We start from the raw sequence: 13,688 nt of genomic DNA on the forward strand, positions 1-13,688 counted from the left end.
CCTTTTTTTTTTCTCCCCCCAAGATTTTTCCGGCTCTTCCCTTGGCTTTTGTCGGGCGGCGCGGCCGAAGTTCGGCACTAAACTTCCACATATCGAAGATCGAAGTATTACATATTACAGAGTAAGGAGTGGTTGATGATATCCAAGGCTGGCTGCTATTCTATATGAATAATGCTAGATAGCTACCATGTCTCCTGTCTATACCGTCCGGTCTTTTCCATATCTATGAGGTACCTCTCTGCCGTCTGTCTGCTCTCAGCAGAATCACCCAGCGGAGCCTGAAACGTCTCTATCAAGGCTTCGCGGACGGCCTGGGGCATCCTGCCAGACGAGCCGCACACGAACACGGACCCCCCCTTCTCGTGCAGCAGATCGTAAAAGTCCGAAGACTTCTCCCGCAACGCGTCCTGGACATAGAACTTCTTCTTTTGGTCCCGCGAAAAGGCAGTGATGACGGTGAGGCTGAGCTGGGACTTTAGTTCTTCCCACTCGGCTTCGAAGAAGTAATCTGCTGACCGGTTACGGCCACCGTATAGCAGTATCACCGGCCCCAGAGGTAGTGGCCCACCTGGACCGTGTAGCTTCCTGAACTCCTCTGCCACCGCTGCTTTTTCCCATAGCAATGAGCGGATCGGAGCAACGCCTGTCCCAGGGCCAATGAGAACGGAAGGGTCGGAGAGCTGTTTCGTGGACGACTGGAGACCTCCTTTCTGCACTTGGACTTTCAGCGTGCTGCCGGGCTGCAAGGCTGCCAGATACCGTGTGCAGACTCCCTGGCGTATTCTTTTTATCACCGTCTGATACTTCACTATAGCCACCAGCAGCTCGAATCGTGTACCACCGTCCGGCAATGTCTTCAGCTTTCCGCCGCTCGCCAGACTGAACTGTCTCCCCCGAAGGACCGGAAAGACGGTGCAGGCCAGCTGCCATGGAATTTTGACGGTATCAAACTCGGTCAAGACCTCCAGTATACTCCGTCTCGGACGGGTGGTATAATCGTAAAACTCATCAATGTACTCTGGGTTCGTAAACTCTAAAAGACGCTCTTTATGCATTTCATCGTTTGTAAAATGGGCAACTTGGCTGAAAAACGACCGTCTTGGGATGGCCATGATATCTAGATAGTCTGTAAGAAGCGCGCGGAGAGTAAACCCTGGCGAGCAGAGTAAGAATGGAATGGATGGTGCAGAGATCGAGGTGCATGGAGGGGAGCCGTCCCCGGTGACAAACTGTAGAGGTATGTCGGCATGTTCTTCCCACCCCATCAGTGCTATAAGCCTATCTACATCCTGGGGGAAGTTTCTGGGAGTAATATGCAGTATGTCGCCCGGCGCATATGATATTGGCTCAGAGGCGGTTAATACTAAATGTCGAACGTCTTGCCAGTGGTCTGGCGGTGTCATCCGAGTATTCGCTACAAGAGTCGCTGGAATAGAGCCAGGAAGTGGCCGGGTATCATGATCTAAAGGGCGGAACTCATGAGTTCTGGATAGTAGTTTTGCGTTGGGTACTCTAGTCTGTTGGACGATATCCTCTTCATCCCTCCGCTCATGGCGGTCAAGAATCCATTTAGGTGGTAGGCGAACGTCGTCTGGGATTGGGTGCTGTCCTTCTTCCAGAGGGAACTTATCTAGGAGATGTTTGCGCAGGTCCAGAGACCAGGGTAGAAATGTTCCCTCAAGTCTTAGAATTTTTTTGAGCAATCTGTTAGCTAAGGGTACATTCCGGGCAATTAGTGAGCCACGTACCCTTCTGGATGTTGCTCATCTGCTTCTCCGCGTGGGTACAGCTCGTCTGCACCAAGTTGCAGTAGCCGTCTATAGAGCTTCCGTGATGCCCAGTTAAACCTGACATTTCCCCCCATTAGAACTCCATGCTTCTCTCAGCGCAAAATGACAAAGGGAGTCATACTTTGGATATGAACTGTCCCCAAGCCCAAAGAGAACAAAACTGATCCCTTGTAAGAATGTGGGAGGGAGTCTCTTTAGCAGCAGTGACCTCCAGAACTTGCGCCCATTGGCGGGGAAATCGCCCTGTCCTGTAGTTGGTACAACGAAGACAGTAAACTGGTAGTCATATAAGTCTTTCTACCAAGGCAATTGTTAGCTTCACCCGCTACGCCATCAGGGAGAGTCGCTTACCGACTGAAGGGCATCGAGCTCAGCTACTCTTGTGTTGAAGCGCAACCGCTCCATCAGACGGCCTATCTCCTCTGCTACATCTTGCGAGTTCCCTGTCTCTGAGCCGTAGGCGATCAAAGCTGTTCGAAGAGTGCTATCTTTCTTCATGCACGCCATTAAAAGGGTTTAAGGAGTTCTTTTATCTTTTACGGCTCATGATGTGCAAAAGTTCTCAGGGAACAAATACTCTTTTCTTCTTCTTCTCTTCCCACTAAGAAAAAGTCATGACATCACAACAAAACGCTAGTTTAAACGTCCTTTTTTGTCTTCCACCTTATTCCCCCTTGATGAATATAAAAAGCCGCCATCTTCCACCAGAGGCTCCCTCAGAAAAGCAACTTTGAAGGAACATGCCAGGAACTATGCCTTTATAGGGAGAGAAACCAACGTACTCTCACCAACAATCCAAGGATGTTTCTTTATATAGCATTATACCCAGAGTTGTTCCACCGACATGACGATTACTATATCCGGGCTGATGATTCCACCTTGGCTGGCACTGAATGATATTTGTGAAGATGAGATTCACTATAAATACCCTCTGGCTCTCGAGGAATACTATTCCTCGGCCTTCATCGCGCCGTTTCATTCCAGGCTGCCCGTTCCGAACACTATCATCGATTTAATACAGAAAATTCGGCGCTGGCTCTCCTTCGTTTCAGCCGTTAAACCCATCTATACAAAGATGACCAGTACTACGGAGGCTCCTAGTATCGGATACGATGCCTGGCGCAATATGGGTGCCATCGAGCCATACTCTCCGGAACACTACAGAATACTCGACTTCATCCAACATATCAACTGGGGAGCAGTGATTGAAAAATGCTACAATCTCAGCGGCGGCGAGCCATGCACCATCTCTGATAAATACACACTGGGCCGTTCTAACTTCGTTCGCCAGATCAAATTCCGGAATGGCAAGCGCTGGGTGGTTCGACTCCGGTTACCGGTACCTTGCGTAGGAAACGAAGATGGTAATGTTATTGCATGCTTTGAATCTTTGAACTATCTTAGGTATACACGATTTTCTTCCCCCTATGATTACTGCAACTGATTTCTGACAAGATGTATAGGAAGGAAACGAACATTCCTGTCCCAGAGACCTATTATTGCGATGCCTCCCTCAACAACCTAGTAGGTGCCCCATACATCCTGATGGAGTATATTCATGGCACTACCGCGCACACACTTCGCAAGGCCAAGGGGCCCAACTCTTACGTCTTGGGATCACAGTTACAAGACCTGAACTTTAGAAAGGAACTTGCCATGATTCAGGTGACGCTCGCAACCAAGAAATTTGATCGAATTGGCCGCCCACGTCCTGCTGCTGATGGAAAGTCTTTTGAGATCAGCGCCTCATCTTCAGGCCTTACCTTTGGCTCTGATATTGACTACTACAAATACATAACTGGAGAAATTATTCAGGATGCCGCAAGGAGAACGCAGGCAAGTTCACAGGATACCACGGTTCTTCTTCCTGCCCTTTTTAACACATTGATTGCTCGCTGGTCTAATCACTTGGGCCCCTTTGGCATGACGATTACCAGTCTGGGTGCTCACAACGTGCTTGTCAATGAAAGATTTGAGGTTCAGGCGCTTATTGACCCAGAGGGATTGATAGCAGCGCCAATAGAAATACAAGCCCAGTTGCCCTACTCCATGGGACTGCAGATGGAACCTCCTAGCTATATTGCACTCTCACCCATGGACAAGTTGAGGATAAATAACATAATGGAGAGGGTCAAGGAATATCGGTCGCTCCTGAAAGATGCTGACCGGCTAATTTATGGTGGCAATTTGCGTGCGGCTGATGATGTGCCGCTATACCGTGCGGTACTGTCTCCGGCAGCAGTTTTATACCAGGGGATGGTCGAATACAGAACCTTGGGTGAATCCCTTAGTAACAAGTGGCTGGTTACGTATTCTAACATGGCGAGAGAAAGCCGGTTGCCAGGGCCTGAAAATCAGGATAGCTTTCCTGTCAGTTACGTCTTCGAGGATAGTGAGAACGAGGGATATTGATTGGGGATATATGCACCTAATTTAAAATTTTGCGCTGCGTTTAGAGCTGAGCAGAATATAGATATATGCAACGTCTATTTTTGTCCCTTCCTTGCTTTTGGTCCGTTAAATCATAAAAAAGGGTATCATATCAGAAGAAGCAAAAAGAAATGAAAAGAGACATATATCAATAAACATCGTTATCTTCTCCACCGCCTCCTTCATCGAACCCGTCACCAAGTTCCTCACCACCGTCAAAGTACTGTTCTGCATTATAATCACCGCCCATCTCTTCTTCATCTTCTTCGAAATCGTCATCCACTATCTCATCCTCGCCCTCGTCGTCATCATCATCTGGCGCCTCCTCGCCCTCACGCGCATTTCCCCGTCGTTTACCTCCTAAGTCAGAGCCATCATCATCTTCATCGCCTTGGTTCCGTTTCTTCCGGCGGCTTTCATCCTCCTCATCCTCCTCTTCATCTTCCTCGAATCCCCGTTTCTGTGTAGCTTTAGAAAATGATCCGGCGCCATTTGCAAATGCTCCTGGTAAACCAACGTATTTTGGGTCCAGAGTTGACCATAGTTCCTTTGGAAAAAAGTTCATTTCTATTACAAAGTCATGGCTCATTAGATAATTTCTCTCTTTTATCGGCAAGACAGCTGGGTATTACCAAATGGTATAGCACTTAGTTTTGGTAACGTCCTCGATTTTCTCATATATCTCTGTCCATATGATGCCATTCCCTGGAATGGGTCAAATTGTGCGCGAGCCGACACACCCTTCTTCCCATACGACGGTTGCGTGGAAAGGACGGTATAAAAGGGTCCATCGTGGATTTTCTCTCGTAATTGACGATATAGCTGTACTCCTGATACCTCTGATTCAGTAAACTTAGCAGGAACAGGTAAGGTATATTTCTGTCAAGGCAATTGAGCGAGGTTAGTATGCGTATACTGGCTTGCACGATCAGATAAGAGAGCTAGTAATTACAGGAAATAGTGGTGTTGGCGATGTATCTACTTCGCCGCCGCCTTCTGACTTCCATGCGAACTCAGCTCCCGGTGCCTTTTTGTTACGTGCAGCTCGAGACATCGTTGAGCCACGCAACGGGTTTGAGCTGTTCAAGTTGGAGGGGACAGTGCTGTTGAAGTTGTATAATTTTTGGCAAGCTTCAAGTTGACAATTTTGATAGTCACGTGATAGATTTCACCAAGAGGTACTTCCGTATAGAGAAAATGGTATTTGGTTAGTATTTTATAAAACTATTGAGCAAGGTATATAAACTAAGAGAAGCCTGGGAAGGGAGGATCAAGTCAAATCTATAATGACATGAAGTTTGGGACTAAATATGTACATATACAAAGCTAGAAGAAGAGTGTTAAAGTGATAGAGATAAGGATGCAACTAGCTCAAAGCTCAAGGGCCTCAATTCTGCTTCCAATTTGGTTTGGAGCACCCATGGGCCCTTCTGCTACTCTCCGCTTTAACGTTCGTTTGATATCGTCAAGTCCGCCTGCAGTGCTCTCCATCCTCTGGACAGCAGACTGGAGGGCCACAAGGGCGTCATATTTTGTAGTTGCAATCCGCCAGACAGCGCTCTCAGTGTCTCCAGCTCCTCCGGCAACGAAATTTGCGTAAGACGGTGGTTGCTTGAAAAGGTATGGTAAAACAACAGTCAAGGCGGGGGGAACAAGTAATGCCCATGCTCCGCTGACAGGGAGACTTCCCTGTGAAGAGGGACCAAGTTGGCTGACTACACTCTCTGTCGGTAGAACAAACCGACTAGAAGTTAGAGTGCTTGCCTCATCGGCCGAGGAGAGAACAGCCCAGTTTGCTGTTACCACGTTCTTGATGAGATTTATCGATGCTATTGCGGTATCTTGCATTGCTATTATTTCAGCAGCCTCGATAATATTAGACCAAAAATCAGGATGACTGTTCAAGTATTGGAAATAAAGAACCCTTGCAGCTGCTGCCTCAGCACGTGTACTGGTAGGGTCCGGGCCTCTGTTAACTGTCTGGTCTATATCCATTGCATCTTCGAAAGACGCCGGACCATGGAATACTTTACCCAAGCATATCAGGGTCTCAATATGTAAGGGTTTAGAAGGAACAGAGAGTAACGGGTTAAGACCTCTTTTTCCAGATTCAACCAGCATTACCCGAGGAAGTGACGCCAATATGTCAAGGTCTCCAATAGGCACGGGGCCGTGAGCCCACTGAGCTGATGGAATTTTGAATGCCTCAAGTATACGAGAGCACAGCCGATCTCGTTGTGCCTGGTGCTCTTGTAGCATATGGTTTGGGTAGAGGGCTGCGTAGGCCGAAACATATGCCTTTACAGGGGAAGCAAGAAAGTTTCCAGTAGCGGAATCAAGTGTAGTGGGATCCAAGTAGCAATTGATAACCTTCCGGTGTAGGCCATTGGTGATAAGAAATTCTAAAGAAGGGGATGAAAATGCGGGAATTAGACTGGACGACTTGCTATTGCAAGGACGCAAGCCTGGAGCACCTATTTCAAGCATCTGGCGGAGAAATTGCAAGAGGGTCATATGGAGAAGTAGGTCACTGGTGTCAACCATCCTAATGGCCACAAAGCTCAACAAGCTATCACTTTGCACGGATGATTCAATATCTGGGAAGTGCGACGTCGATATAGCGCTCCAACTGAGTGATCCGACCTTGACAACAAATTCCATCAGCCTCCCCTGAGCAATTGTCTTTGTCGGGCACTAATCTGTCCGTTCTGTCCCACCGTCCGGAGAGAACATATCGAGCGTTCTGAGGATGAAGTATTCTGAAATAATCTACGCCACATAGGCCCACTATGCTGCGGTCCATTATTCGACCTGCCTTCTGTAGAATTTGAAACTAAATGGTCTGCCTCTAGCAAGGACCAGAGAACGTCGAAGGCAGCCTGCGATACTCCGGAATCATCCGTCGATAGCCATAATTCTACAATTGACCTAACCAGGCTTGAATTTCCAGCAACTTCGGCGACATGGCTTGGAGATTCGCTTGCTTTTGCAATGAGGCAAAGTGTGAGGCTGTTGATCGGGGGAATACCAGCCCTGATTCCAGCAACGAAGTCGATTGGGGGATCGATTGATTGAAGCTCTGCAAAGCTTAGGAACCTCGCTACTTTCCTAGCTAGAGCTGTTACAGGGCTTGGATCCTCCTGCAGCACTGGCAGCACGCGGGATATCAAGGTAATCAGCGCCTTTGAGAGATTATGGTCTGTTTGAGCCACCACCTCGGCTCCTAGCTTGTCGATGAGGTGAACATTAAGAGCGGTAGACGGGTCTGCAAGGGCTTGCTCCAGATTCCTCGTCACTTGGTCAAAGGATGTCGGCCTGCTCATGGCGTCTTCTCCAGTTATTGGTATCTGTCTTGTTTGCTTGTACCTTTGCAAGGCGTTAAAGTCGATAAGTTCAAAAACCCCCACAAAAGGCAAACAAGCCAAACGCCAAGCCTCGATGGCTTTTCTTATCGAGCTTCAAGCAACAACAAAAGTATCCAAAGTAATATACAAGACGAGCTTCAAGAACAGCCTTGTTGAACGCCCTCCTGGTGGTGCCGTCTCAATACTGACATAGTGGAAATATCGGTACATCATGGCAGAGACGTCTAATACTCTCGTCTCATCCAAGTCCTCACACTCCAGCCTCCACGCCCTGCTACATCCCCTCGTCCTCCTCAATATCTCTGATCACATCACACGGCATACAGTTAGACAGCAAAAGGGCCTGATAGTAGGTGCGATACTTGGACAACAGCATGGCAGATCTATTACGCTAGAGCATGTGTTTGACTGCAACCTGGTAACAACATCCGGCGGAGAAGTGCTCTTACACCAGGCATTCTTTAACGAGCGGTTACAGCAATGTAAGCTTCCCTAAGCTGATATACCATGCTAGATACAAGGGCAGTTTTCACTTACTCTACAAACAGTTAAGGATGTCCATAAATCTCCGGCGTTAGACCTGGTTGGCTGGTTCACCGTCACACCTCCTTCTGGACCTCTGCCCTCTCAGGTTTCCATTCATGAGCAGATACTCCGGGATTATAACGAAGCTGCCATACTTCTTGCATTCCATTCTTCTGATGTTGAGAACACGTCTTCGACAGTTGGGAAACTTCCCGTTACCGTATACGAATCAGTCTATGAAGGAGACAATGCTGATGATGGTGACCGGCCGATGCAAGGAGACAACCAGCAGCAAAATTTAATGTTGAAATTTAGACCTGTGCCGTATTCAGTCGAGACCGGAGAGGCAGAAATGATTAGTGTTGATTCAATAGCGACTGGAGGCGGCAACGCAACAGCAATCCCGGATAAACAACAGCAAAAGACAGAGCCCCAAACCCAAGATAAAAGACAAAAGCTATCGGAGTCTACCGAAATTCACGTTCTTTCCCCTGAAGACGAGGACTGTAAGTGTTATTGTCGCATTATATATTATGAAAAAGCCATTAATAGTATTATTATAGTGATTGCGAATCTTACTACACGCCTCAGTGCTGTCAAAACCCTCCAGTCCCGCATCCACCTCATAAAATGCTACCTCCAGTCGATTGCAGAGCCTAGCACTGATACACCCATGACATCACAATCCCCTCTTAAACCAACACTCTCTCACCCCCTCCTTCGTAGCATCTACTGCGTCATATCTCACCTAGCTCTGCTGAACCCTCAGAACTCGAATGCTTTCTCCGTAGAGTCTCTAGCCCAGGCAAACGACGTTCTCCTCGCCGCCCTTCTGGGGGCTATGGGTCAGAATATTCAACAGATGCGAGAACTAGGCAAGAAATTTTTAATAGCTGACACAACGGCTCGCAACTCTGGTCAGGGTTCTCAACTGTCTGCCCGTATGGGCGCCGATTTGTTCCATGGCTAGGGAGTTATATGGCGGTTGGGAATACAAAAAAAGGCTTATCCATGTGATAATGCGACTATAAGGCCGATAGGGTATTAGAGTCTCCTCCATAATGATGACGTTAGACATGATACAAATGAATGATAGCATTTGATATGTAATGAATGCATCGAATTACAACAGCAACAAGATTCTCTTCCCCATCTGCTGTATCAATTACACCAAGAATAGACCCGGATAGATCTAGCAAAGCCGGCCCCATTCTTTTTAAGGTCATTTATATCAGCACAGTATATTTGCTTATCCTCCTTTGTGAAAATATTGTATTTTATCCCCTGTAACCGCCCCTAATATAAACACCGTTTAAAGCCCACGGTTAGAAAGTCCAATAGGAAAGAAGAAGAGTTATGAGACCGGTTGGAAGATGAATCCTTCAATGGTTGCATTCCCACCTTGAAACAAATGCCGTCCACAAGCATGCGCAAAGCAGAGAAAGAAAGCGATAAGAAAACCCGTATGCAAAGAATGAAACTGATAGAAAAAGAAGAAAGAAAAGAAAGAGAAAATAAGGAATGCTTCATCTTCTTCCTCTCCAGCTGCTTTCTCTCCAGCCGCCTCCCCAATCACTGCGTCCGCCACGTCCGCTGCGCCCACCGCCCCCCCTTCCCCTGCCACCGCGGCGAGAGCCATATTCTGGCCCCTGAACGACAAACTCATCGGTATTCTCGAATGTATATCGGAACATGTCGTTGCCGCCTCGTTTAGATACCGGACCGGCTTTTGCCAGGTCGTCAAACCGATCTAGGCGTTTATCTGACACCTCGCGGGATACAGGTAGATAGTAGAGTTTCGGTTTTGTGGTGGTAGAGAGGAATCTGTCGTCCAGAGCCTTGAAACCGTGTTCTGGCATTTTGCTAGAAGATTGGCCAATTTGCTGGCTTCCCTGTTGCCCGCCAGGGCCCATTCTGTCTGCCCGAGGGCCCGTGGGCGGTTCTCGTCCGAAACCCGTATGTGAGTCGCTGTGGCTGCTGTCATAAGGACGAGGTGGCCCGCTGTTTATAGACGACGCCTCTTGGAGTCTTGCTTTTATTCCGTCTTCAGTTTCGTCATAGACGACCTCCCAGCGGGGAGCGCCCCGTCCGCTATTCCCAGGGGCCTGCTCAATTCCTATCCATTCCTTTATTTTCTCTTCAGGGATAAAATCTGCCCATAGTGGTTTGCGAGTACGTTCTTCCGGCCAGATGGCGTCATGCAAGGCGGCCCGAACCCGAGAAGCAGCGGCAATGCTTGTAAAGCTGGCGTAACAGTGGGTTTTTATGGAATCCAAAAAGAATTCGACCACAACATCAGGGTTTGGGGATGAATTTGGTGGTACGGCGAGAGAGCATAGGTGTCGCTTTAATGCCGCAGGTTGTAAGGGGCGCATGAAGTTACGAATGTATAAAGCAGTGGTTGCTGGGTGTAAGGCAGGTGATATCATGCGGTCATCACCTTCTGCTGGAGGTGGCGACTCCGCGCGCGAAGGAACCCCGTTCGTGGCAGGGAACAAACCCTTGAACCGCGCATCTGCAACCAATTTCCTCTGCGCATGTGGTTTCTCATTTCTCTCTGAAAGCTCCTCTTGATCATCTGCTTCGTTTTGTGCCTGTGTCTTATCCTCAACCTCTTCGATATCTCGTTTAGGCTCGGGTGCAGGAGGGGTGCTCTCTTTCATCTCCACATCTGTATCTTGAGCGGGTGGCTCGACAGTTACTGGTGCAGCGGCTGACGTTTCCTCCTGCTCTTTATTTTGTTCATCAGCTGTGGCTTGTTCTGGTACGGGTCGAGATTGCTGCTGTTCCTCCTCGAGTTTTGCTTTCTTCAGTGCGATGCTTCTGGGCGACGGTGGTGGAGTCTGGCTGCGTCGTTTCCGTTTCCTCGACTCGTCCGTATCTTCTTTTGTGATGTCGGCATCGGTGGGTGAAGTTTTCGTTGCACTTTCATCTTGAATGGGTTCCTGTTCCGGTTCGGGTTGGGGTTCGGGTTGCGCGGGAGCAATGTCCTCCACGGCCAATTCTGCAACCGGAGCGGGTTCAGCTTCCGCTACCGCAGGTTGAGGTGTTGGTACTGGTGCCTGGGCAACGGGGGGGGCCGAGACAGGCTCGAGTAGCTGTGAAATACTGGTGACCTTTTGGACGGGAGCGGGCGTAGGGGCGGCCTCAGGAACGGTGACATGTTGTACGTGGGTCGTCGTAACTTGGTGTATAGGAGCTGCGGGGGCCACAGGAACCTGTTCCATCGGTATCGATGGTGATTCACGGGGTAACGGAGCTTCTGGAGCTTGAACCGGCGTGGATTGGTATACCGGAGCTGTCACTTGGGGAGCCATGTCTGGCTTGGGTGCATTTGCTGGCTCAGCTGGCTGCTCAGCCTGTGCGCTTGCGCGCTCATTGTCATCTTGGATAAGCCGGTCGATGAAATTCTGCTTCACTCTCAGTCCTGTTTGCGGGATGCCTCGCTTCTTCAGCTCAGCTTTTAGGTCGGCGACCTTCAAGATCGCATAATCCATCGTTGTACTTTGTCGCGACTCTGGCAAGTGTAAAAGGGGTAAAACAGAAGCCTCTCAGACGACGCGCATGGCCCGGTTGCTGTAATCGTGCTGCAAGACCCTCGACTCTTTTTTAACTGTGCGATTTGTCGATAATCCTTCGAAAGTTGTTTTTTCTTCTTCTTCTTCACCTTCGAGAATCTAACAAAAAGCTTTCTTAGTCGCTTCAAGCATAAAACTCGGAGTTTGTTTTTACATGATCACGTGAGCATCACTTTTCCGTCTCCTGAAGGCGAAGAACAACGAATAAGACGAAAACAGCTTGTAATAAATGAGATCAGCCAAGTTTTTGGAGGAAATATCGTACATAGCGAGCGGGAGCAGACGAGAAAAGCCCACTGCCTGAGAAAGAGGGTGGGGAAACAGCAGGATATCAGGTCAACCAAACACCACCAATACATTGAAACAAGATGTGAGAAGATCGTTATGGGGGAAAATGTTATATATACAGCCGAATAAAAGACAGTTAGAATAGGGAGATATTCTGCCGATGTCTAAATTCACTAACAGATTATTGTAAGTCGAGATTTTGTTTTTATAAAAAAGAATATGAAAGAAAATGGGATGGGTGGCAACTATTTCGTTCGCTCGCCCCAGATGCCAATCACACCCATGGAAAAGCCGATACCAAGGATATAGGTCCTTAGCTTATGTAAGTTGCGTTCCATCTTCATCGAGGCTTCTACAACCTCGCCGTTGATGTCTGCTATCGAGCTTGCGGGTGACGGCTTTTCAGCTGAACGAGCAGTTCCTACGGACTCTGCCTCAGATGGGGGTTCGACAAGCTCAATTTCACTCGATGTCGCGAGCGACTCTTCGTCTTCAGCCTTCTTTTCGGGGATAGCTGGCTTAGGTGCAGATCCAAATAGGCGGTTCAGGAAAGACCCCACACAGCAACAGGATGGGCGAGCTTCGCCAGGTCTAGAGCCGCCGCATATTGAAGATAGATAGGAGCCGCAAGTGCTGGTGCGGGCGCTTTCGGTGCCTTGGATGAAGGCAGGATGGTTGGTATATAGCTCCAATCCGAGGCCGCCGAGGAGGGAGAATGCGGTGGTCCAGAGGAGGTAAGGGTGTCGTCGACGAGGGGACGAGAGGCTGAATGCCGTGAGAAGCGTGATCACAGTGATGTGCGAAAGGGTCAAGGCAGTCCTGCGAGCCCGATACTGGATATCTGTCAGGGCCTGGGCGGCAACGGAAGCAGTGGGAAGCCCTTGAAGAGCAGGCAGAGTAATGGATGAGACTGAGTACGAGAGACCCTGCGATTCGGAATTCATCAGCCGATCGAGCTCTACTATGAAGAAAAAAGGTAAATAGATACATACGGTTGATATGCCAATCGAGATCATGCCAACAAATTTGGCGATTGTGATAGGGCAGGCCATGACGTTCGTCGGAGCTATGTAAAGCTTTGGGAAAGGGTGTAAACCAGGGCAAGCTTTCAGTGACCCTGTTAGGACACCCTGTATCGGTGTCCCGGTCACAAAGGTCGAGGGTATCTGGCGGATTTGCAAGCTCTGCTGGCTGCCGTTGGGGGTCTTTTGGAGCTCGCAGTTTTGGTTGCCGAACTCGGAAAAACCGCGAAAGATGACACAATAATTATGTAAGCATAACGGGTGTTTGCGCTAAATGCGTTGATATAATTGGCCAACACCCAAGCTGTATTGAGTGCTTCTAATTGCACTTAATATTCCTGTAACCGCAGCTAACAAAGATGCTGTGAGGAACAAAAGCGGCAGCTCCACCATGTGAGCGGCTGGTAAGGCGTCTCTAGACGACCTAGTCCTTTGGCTGATACACTGGGTGTTTCGGTTATGTATTGACTAGTCCACTGCCTACGTCGAATAGAGAGGACAAACCTTCCATTCGCTATGGCCACCGGAGTAATTCACCGAGTAGGAAGAGTGTTCCTTGGGCAATTGGCTATGGAGATGCAACTCGCCGTCCAAATATCTTTGCTAAAACCCGCCGAGCCACAAAAAACGAACCGAGGCTCGCATAGCTTGGCGCTGGCACGGCTGCTACTATGTACGTAACTAACTGTC

The 13,688-nt window shown here is 48.7% G+C and overlaps 7 protein-coding genes across 7 annotated transcripts; 2 read left to right on the forward strand and 5 right to left on the reverse strand.

The window, feature by feature from the left end:
• Positions 1–182: 182 nt before the first annotated feature.
• Positions 183–2,297, reverse strand: MCYG_06938 (electron transfer flavoprotein beta-subunit; the record flags this gene model as incomplete). The annotated part of the gene is made up of 4 exons (XM_002844928.1): positions 183–1,683; positions 1,749–1,847; positions 1,912–2,087; positions 2,142–2,297. 4 exons carry the CDS (start codon positions 2,295–2,297, stop codon positions 183–185), a joined length of 1,932 nt encoding a protein of 643 aa, XP_002844974.1.
• Positions 2,298–2,865: 568 nt separating this feature from the next.
• MCYG_06939 (conserved hypothetical protein) lies at positions 2,866–4,072 on the forward strand (the record flags this gene model as incomplete). Its single annotated transcript, XM_002844929.1, has 4 exons — positions 2,866–3,194; positions 3,254–3,314; positions 3,414–4,013; positions 4,061–4,072. The coding sequence occupies 4 exons, from the start codon at positions 2,866–2,868 to the stop codon at positions 4,070–4,072; spliced, it is 1,002 nt and encodes a 333-aa protein (XP_002844975.1).
• Positions 4,073–4,368: 296 nt separating this feature from the next.
• Positions 4,369–5,274, reverse strand: MCYG_06940 (conserved hypothetical protein; the record flags this gene model as incomplete). Its single annotated transcript, XM_002844930.1, has 3 exons — positions 4,369–4,787; positions 4,853–5,099; positions 5,203–5,274. 3 exons carry the CDS (start codon positions 5,272–5,274, stop codon positions 4,369–4,371), a joined length of 738 nt encoding a protein of 245 aa, XP_002844976.1.
• Positions 5,275–5,591: 317 nt separating this feature from the next.
• On the reverse strand, positions 5,592–7,543 carry MCYG_06941 (conserved hypothetical protein; the record flags this gene model as incomplete). Its single annotated transcript, XM_002844931.1, has 2 exons — positions 5,592–6,914; positions 6,938–7,543. 2 exons carry the CDS (start codon positions 7,541–7,543, stop codon positions 5,592–5,594), a joined length of 1,929 nt encoding a protein of 642 aa, XP_002844977.1.
• A 253-nt stretch (positions 7,544–7,796) lies between these two features.
• On the forward strand, positions 7,797–9,080 carry MCYG_06942 (signalosome subunit; the record flags this gene model as incomplete). Its single annotated transcript, XM_002844932.1, has 3 exons — positions 7,797–8,067; positions 8,134–8,616; positions 8,674–9,080. The coding sequence occupies 3 exons, from the start codon at positions 7,797–7,799 to the stop codon at positions 9,078–9,080; spliced, it is 1,161 nt and encodes a 386-aa protein (XP_002844978.1).
• A 556-nt stretch (positions 9,081–9,636) lies between these two features.
• On the reverse strand, positions 9,637–11,607 carry MCYG_06943 (SAP domain-containing protein; the record flags this gene model as incomplete). The annotated part of the gene is made up of 1 exon (XM_002844933.1): positions 9,637–11,607. One exon carries the CDS (start codon positions 11,605–11,607, stop codon positions 9,637–9,639), a length of 1,971 nt encoding a protein of 656 aa, XP_002844979.1.
• Positions 11,608–12,221: 614 nt separating this feature from the next.
• Positions 12,222–13,028, reverse strand: MCYG_06944 (conserved hypothetical protein; the record flags this gene model as incomplete). Its single annotated transcript, XM_002844934.1, has 2 exons — positions 12,222–12,902; positions 12,969–13,028. The coding sequence occupies 2 exons, from the start codon at positions 13,026–13,028 to the stop codon at positions 12,222–12,224; spliced, it is 741 nt and encodes a 246-aa protein (XP_002844980.1).
• Between the last annotated feature and the right edge of the window lie 660 nt (positions 13,029–13,688).

The sequence above is a fragment of the Microsporum canis genome, genomic scaffold (assembly GCF_000151145.1).
Source record: "Microsporum canis CBS 113480 supercont1.6 genomic scaffold, whole genome shotgun sequence".
Lineage (NCBI taxonomy): Eukaryota > Fungi > Ascomycota > Eurotiomycetes > Onygenales > Arthrodermataceae > Microsporum > Microsporum canis.